General features: G+C 45.5%; 1 protein-coding gene across 1 annotated transcript in view; it reads left to right on the forward strand.

Moving 5' to 3' along the window:
* WNK1 (WNK lysine deficient protein kinase 1) overlaps positions 1–4,352 on the forward strand; it is a 108,790-nt gene extending 104,438 nt beyond the window's left edge. The window contains exons 33-34 of the mRNA XM_009879744.1: positions 2,518–2,705; positions 3,013–4,352. Coding sequence (XP_009878046.1) covers positions 2,518–2,705; positions 3,013–3,327 — 503 coding nt within the window. The 3' untranslated portion in view covers positions 3,328–4,352. The remainder of the gene's footprint in view (positions 1–2,517; positions 2,706–3,012) is intronic.
* The last annotated feature ends 2,950 nt before the right edge of the window (positions 4,353–7,302 follow it).

Raw genomic sequence — 7,302 nt, forward strand, 5'->3', positions numbered from 1 at the left:
TGGGGGGTTGTTTCCATTGAATGCTACAAGTTGAAGCACTTCCTCTTCAGACTCTTCTGGCTGGCAGTCTCTGCAGGCGGTGACTACATCAGAAATCAATGTCAAATTCCTGAGAAGTCATTTTTTAAATTAACATTACATGGGAGCATTAGTAATTGTATAGCCCACCTGTAATGGTGTAGGCCGGTCCGTCTCTGTGACCTGAGACAGGAGCTCCCTAGCGAAATGGCTTTTGGAGACAAAGCTCTTGCAACCTCCCACCTTTCCCACCCAGAACCAATCTAGTCCTTTTCAAAGCACTCAAACTTTCCTAAATGATCTTTCCCATCTTCAGATGAATGCACTCTAGTGTATATACCTTGACTACTTCTCTCCCTTCCACGGCCTGAGGAAGCTCTACAGCACAGGTCCAGGATCCTAGGTTGTAAGCTGTGCGCTTACTGATTAAAATGGAAATGTGAAATATCAAAAGCAGCAGATACTGGCCACTGTGAAGAGGATGAGAGCGAGTGTGTCAATCCCTGCATGAACCCTCACGGTGGAATGTGATGGTTTTGGCAGCTCCACCAAGTACCCTTTTGTTGCTTTGGCCTCATTTGTCTAATTTCACCTTTCACGTCATTGCTCTTATTAAATAATTGTATTCTGAGCCATTTTCACATGATGCATGCCTAAGGTTCACGCTGTTTCTCTGTAGATTTTCCTTGCCACCTTACAGTGTGTTCCTATTACCCTTCCTCTGAGCTGCAGCTGCACACCCTGGTCAGGGAACCTTATTCTTTCCTCTCCACGTGTACTGTTGCATGTGTCTGCCTGCCTGTAACAACTGCTGCCCCACCTGTGGGCACCAAGACCGGGAGCCACTTCCATGCTCGAGCTGGAACTGGTGGGAGGCATACGTATCCTTCCCTCCCCAGCACTACTAGAGGCAGTAACACTTTGCTTATTTGTCCTGCATAGTAAGTACTTCACCTTTCTAATTCACTCCTCGATATGAAACATTCCTGCAGGGGTTTGGAGCCAGTTCTTTCTTTGATACGGTGGTTGCAAGGAACGTGGCTGATAGCCTGAGAAAGTGGAACAGATGAAGTAGCTGTCAGGCAAGAGGCAGCGACTCCGTCATTTGGCCTTTGCAATAGAGAGATGATTTTTAGTGCTGGCACTTTTGACGCTCCACTTTTAATTGGTTTTCTTCAGAACCATCTGCCATAAACTCAGGTTTATTTGGATTTCCCAGTTGCGGTCTTGTGAGTGAGTAGAAATGTTTGAGGAACTTTGAGAACCAAGTAGGTGAAGATGTGTGCTTGCAAGGAATGCTGGGTGTAGCACTGCAGGGGCCAGATTCTTATTTTGTTGTTTGGTTTTGTACTAAATGGATTTGAAAAAAGTAGATTCATTCTGACTTTACCATGTCCTTCAGGAAAGTCTGTCACTTCCACATCTGTAAATGAGGATACTTTGCAATACTGCTGGGGATTTAGGATACTTGATAATATACAATTTCTTTGATTCCTATTATGAGGTCTGCCTTTGAAAAACTTAAATTTGAGAGCAGTTGCTTCTTTATAAGTGAGAGGGGGACGGTGAGGCTATCCAAAAAAAGCTCCTAGATTTGTTTGGGTTTTTTTCCCCCCTACAGGATAATGTTCAGCCACTTTTCTAGGAGAACCAAAGGCTGGTGTTTATGCGGAGTGTTTTTTGTGTTCTTGCAATCAGCCCAATGAATAGGAAAAACTTGTCAAAGCATGTCTGAGGAACTACTCTCATTTCTGCCTTCGAGTTATATTGGTTGTTTGCATCTGAAGTGCTTGTTCTTCTCACATAAGAAATCTGAACGTAATAGCAAAAAAATGCTTTCAGAGGCAAAAAGCAAAAATGTAATGCAGTGCAGACTTCCCCTGCTGATCCTGGCTGTTTGGTGGATGAAGACAGTCCCATCTGGTTATCCTCAAGAACATAAGTACGGCGGCTAGTGGAACCAACAGTTGCTGTTTCTCACTGTGGCTTTTTTTGTGTAATCCGGGTGAATTTTTCTCTTCGTTTTACAAAGTGGAGATAATTTGCTACAGAGCAGCTGGCGATGCTGATTGTACTGCTCCGTATTCAGCATCCAGCATTGTCCTCCAAGGTGGAATTCACTTGTGCCGATAGTGGTTGCTCCTAATTAAAAGGTGTAGTACAAGAGAATGATGTGGCCATGCTGTCATTCAGTGCTGAAATCTAATCTCCTTTTTCTTCTACAAAGACCTGTAGGCTGCTACCATTCCCCTCTTAGGATGACTACGTGCAGCACTTCTTGAAAAGTAAACATATCCATGAAATACTCTTAATCTGAGAAAATGCCTGTAGGAGTCCTTGTAGTTCCCACTTCAGTGTGTCCTGGAATTGAAACTTAGAATTAATCTGCATGGCATTTTAACTGGCTCTCTATTGATGTGCCATTACCACAATTATTAAATTTACTAGAGAAAGATGATCTTTAACCTAAGTTTTGATTCCCGTTTTTTGTATTTGTAGGGACCAGCAGCACTAACACAGTCGGGGCTACGGTGAACAGCCAAGCACCTCAGCCTCAGCCTACTGCTCTTGCCTCAAGCCGGAAAGGGACTTTCACAGATGACCTGCACAAGCTGGTAGATAACTGGGCCCGAGATGCCATGAACCTGTCTGGCAAGAAAGTTGGCAAAGGGCATAGCAACTATGAGGTAAGACGTAACCCGTGAACGTTTACGGTAAGAAACTGTCAGTGTTGTTGCTATCTCGTTAGGGTGTCGAGTGCAGCTGGAGTGTGGTTGCCGTGTGGCTTGGACAACTGCTCTAGAAAACTGTGGGCTGTATCTTTCACGTGCAGGGTTGTATCACCTGCTACGGAAGGGGAAAGGATAACTAAAGAGGAGGGCCGTGGCGTGTTCTTGTAAAGATCCATTGGGAGCGGCTTGTGGACCAAGGGGCGAGCCTGTGGTTTTTAAGCACAGTTGTGTAACTTTTCCTGGGGGTTGGGTTTTCTTTCAGGGCCCTGGAATGGCAAGAAAATTCTCGGCACCAGGTCAGCTCTGTATCTCTATGACATCTTCCCTGGGTGCTACGCCCATCTCTGCATCATCAGCTACCTCTTTAGGTCCCTTCACAAAGGCCATGTGCCCTCCGCAGCAGTACGGTTATCCAGCAGCGTCTTTTGCCGCTCCATGGAGTGGGACGGGCGGTCCGGCACAGCCACCGCTCGGCCAGTTCCAGCCCGTAGGTGCCACATCTTTGCAAAGCTTCAACATCAGCAATTTGCAAAAATCGATCAGCAACCCTCCAGGCTCCAACCTGCGGACCACTTAGCTGCGCTCGGAGACCGTGCTGGCTAGACCTCGGGACAGGACATGGGGAGGGGGATGGGGCCCTGTATCAACTACTAGTGCTGCAATGAACTGGTAGCTTGCCAGACTGGGAATGAATTTCTCTTTTCCAACCATTGCTGTCAACTCTCTGTAAAGGGAGTTTTCCCCACACGCTTTCAAGGGGGAGGAGGATGATCAGCATCCTTACGATGGGACAGCGCTTTTCACCGAGGGGTTCTGCTCTTGTGTGGCACAAGAGCTGTGAAGAGAAGTCACGGGGTCAGTTAATGCAGCCTTGCTGTAAAATTCCTCTCTGGTTTGAGGCTGAATCCACACGTGTTGAGGTGGGAGAGCTGAATCCTAGCATGAGGCTTTAGCGCGCTTTTCCTCTCTCCCTGAAGAACCAAGACCAGGAGAAAAGCTGTCCAAATCCCCCTCCTCTCCCTCTCCCCAGTCAATCGTATCTGGCTCCGAAATGATGGGGCACACGAATGGACTTGCAGTGCAGCCCGTGCTTGATAGGTCATTACTGCTTTAAGTAAGATATTAACAGCTTTGACTGCAGCATTAGAGCAATTTAAATTGTTTAAAATTTTTTAAAAGTTCCCTGCGGACATGTACTTACCATCAGTTTTGATGTGGAAACACTGTGATATATAAATGTTGTTGGACAACAGTAGTTTAAAAATGAGTGGAATATAGAGGGTTAAAAAAGTTAAAAAGAAAAAAATGGGAAAAAAAGCTAGCTATATCCTTATACTTATTGGAGACACTTTAACTTTTTCCTTTGTATTTTCATTGTATTAGATAAATAAATGTGAATGTAAAATTGTATAAATTAATGTACTTGAATACTTGTCTGTTCTCCCAGTATGCTTGCTGGATATTTTAGTGCCTTGGACTTCTATTGCTTCTGCAGTTAGCATCGTCTTCCCAGCAGACCCCCAGGTGGACAGAGGGCAAGTTCAGAGAAGGACGGATTACTCGTACCTAGCGACGGGGACGTTGGAGTTTATTTAGCGATACCATTACTGTTTAGAGTAGGTGCGTGGAGGGGGGGAGTCGTTGAGGCGGCGGGTTGGAACAACGTTCTGTGTTGGGGAAACTTGTCCAGGCGGGCAGATCTGAAGTTGCTGGTGTGACAGGGGCCAGGTGGGGGTGGAATGGAGGGTTGTAGGGGAAGCTAAAAGGAGACTAACCAATATTGTCTATGGAGGCAGGAGGTCTGGATCAGAAACGGAGAGAGGATGGGGAGAACGTGTATCTTTGGGAAAAGGCCCAACTTAAGATGCAGTTTGACTCCACCTGCAAAGTGGTGAAGATGTTTGGTCAGGATGTGACTTGAGGGAGAGGTGCCATTGCTCGGTGGCGTGGGCTTGTCTGCTGGGATTGCTTTTCTTACCTTTTTTTTTTTTTTTTTGGTAAAAATCCATTTAAGCCAGGAATAGACTGTCCTGGTGCAACGTCCATTGCCGGCAATGGATGTACTTGAAACAGCCGGCATCAAGAAGTTTCCTCTGTCATTTGGAGGATTTACGATTTTGTTCACTCTAACAAATTTCAAGCTGGTACCAGGACTGTAACTATCTGTCACCTCTTAGTTAACTGTACTGTACCTTCTGCTTTGGTCATTCTCCCTTTTCATATTTAAAAAATACTGGTTTCCTCTTCAAAGTAAAAATAATACCAGCCAGTATTTATGTAGTGCTGCAAAAGGCCGGGAAGGATGCGAGGACTGCTGCCGGGTACTTGGGAGTAGCCCACCGGTATCCTGGAAGCTGCTGCACCACAGAGGTGTTACTCGCCTGAATTATTTTTTTGTTTTCCCTGGGAGCGCTGTTCCCCCGTGGATCCTTAATAGGGAGCTTTTCTGTCTGCGGATGTTCTTGCTCATTTTTACAAAGAAACACACAGAACCTGTTCCTTTCCTGTCACTGTTTTTTTGTTTTTTTTTTTTTAACAGCAGTTTTTGCAGCAGGGGCAGGTACAGGCTGGGGCTGATGGAACGCCTGAGGGTGGAAGCTAGCGGCAAGGCGGCTGGGCTCCAGGCTCTGTCGGGTTGGGGCTTTATTCTTTGTAACTGAAGTGCAGACTAGAGCTCCAGAAGCAGAGAGGAGGCTCGTGGCGTGTGTGTGCTGGAAGGCGGGGAGAAAGCAGAGTGGGGGTCCCTGCGGCTGAAGTGAAAGGGAGAACTTCTGCTCTTCCCTCTGGAGGGTTGCAGAGAAATTTTCCTGAACGCGCAGCGGGAGGGGAGAGGTGAGCTCTGGGAAGGGCAGCAGTGGCAAACCCCGGGGGCAGTAATGAAACAAGGGGGGTGTTCATGACAGGGCAACCAACCGGCTGGATGCAGCACGTGGTTATTTAATTTTGATCCTAGTAAGTTTGAGGTTGTTTTTTCACTTAATGTTATGCAAAAACTGGTTTTATTTACCATTGATTTATTCCCCCCTCCCCGCACCCTCCTGTGGATGAATAACTGAAGTCTAGAGGAATAAACTAATGCTACTGAACTGTTAAATTATTTTGTTTAATATTACACTTTGAGTATCTTTTTCCACATAAAATCTGTTTCTGAATTACAAGCGTTTTCTTTACATTATTTAACAATGTACACTGTAAAAAAATAAAAATAAAAAAAATAAAATGAATTGAAACTTTGGGCTTCCCTGGCTGTAGTTAGTTGTATGTTTTGCACTAAACCCAGGCACTGCGCTTCTTGTACGATTGCGCTTTGTGCTGCAATTTGTTACCTTTGTAGAATATTTAATGAAGTCATTCAAATAAACCAAACCTGCTTTTGTTGACCTGTGGGTTTTCTTGTTGAACAGCAGGTTCCAACCTCTCCGTCCTCTTCCCGGAGTGATGTAACTGTTACCCAGTTTATCAGTTTATCACCGGAAAGTACAAGAAACCCATTTTATTGAGGCCATTAACTTCTCAAAAGCAGTGATCAATAACGATAATGGAATACTCTAAACCCGGGTACTATAAAGAATAATTCACAGAACTGATCTTCGTTATGAGGGGAGGGGCCGAAGGGAAGGGGAGGGAGAGGGCGTGAAGGATAAAGGGTACGCGGTATGATTGCTTTTATGGCTGTCAAGAAGTTGCTGAACAGCAGAGAGAAACGCTCGGCTGTGACAGTCAAGAACTTGGTTGGTGGGTCCCCCTGTTTGCAGCACAGGTGGAGCTTCACCAGCAGCGGCTCTGTGCTGCCTTTTGGCAGCGAAGCCAGAGCAGGGGGTGCTGGAAGGGCTGGGGAAGCCTCTGTCCTGGGCAGGGAAGAGTCCTGCTCCTTTTTCTGTTGGGTCCGTTGCCCTCCTCTCTGGGGTGGAAAGGAGCAGGGGGGTGAACCTGCAGTGCTGGGGAGGAGAAACTTCTCGGTGTAGCGGTGCAATAGGAATTCCATCCTCAAATCTGCAACAGTACTGGTAAAGAGTGGGAGACCTACTTTACAGGGTCATTCTCAAACAGCTGTAGACTTGCAGGAATTACTTGGTATTTCTAAACACTAATTGCTGCTGCATTTCTTTCCATTTTAAGAACAGCTTCTGTTATGAGTCATGCTGCTGAGGGCCTTAAAGGAAAAAAAAAAAACAATGTCCAAGTGTAAGTTTTACTGCCCTTTTCAAAAGGAGTGATCCTGAGGCCGATTGCTGTGATTTCTCTCAGAGGAGGCATGGCTGTGTTTGCACTGTTTCTGGAGAGTCAAGAAAGCTGATGCAGTTGTATTTATGTGAGACTCAATTTTTTCGTTGTAGAAGTTTGGAGCAGCTTTGAATCCAGTAATTCCAAATGTCTGCACATTCCCTTCCTAACAGGTATCTGATTTCAGCAGTGAGCACATGACTCAAACAAACATGTGGTAATGGATTTCTTCCCTGAGCTGTTCTGAAGGCAGCATCGAATTGGAGAGAAACTAGTACAGTGAAATGTGAAACTATTTTCTAGATGTAATCTATTAGAGTTAATTATA

Source organism: Charadrius vociferus, unplaced genomic scaffold (genome assembly GCF_000708025.1).
Source record: "Charadrius vociferus isolate BGI_N301 unplaced genomic scaffold, ASM70802v2 scaffold90, whole genome shotgun sequence".
In the NCBI taxonomy this organism is placed as follows: domain Eukaryota; kingdom Metazoa; phylum Chordata; class Aves; order Charadriiformes; family Charadriidae; genus Charadrius; species Charadrius vociferus.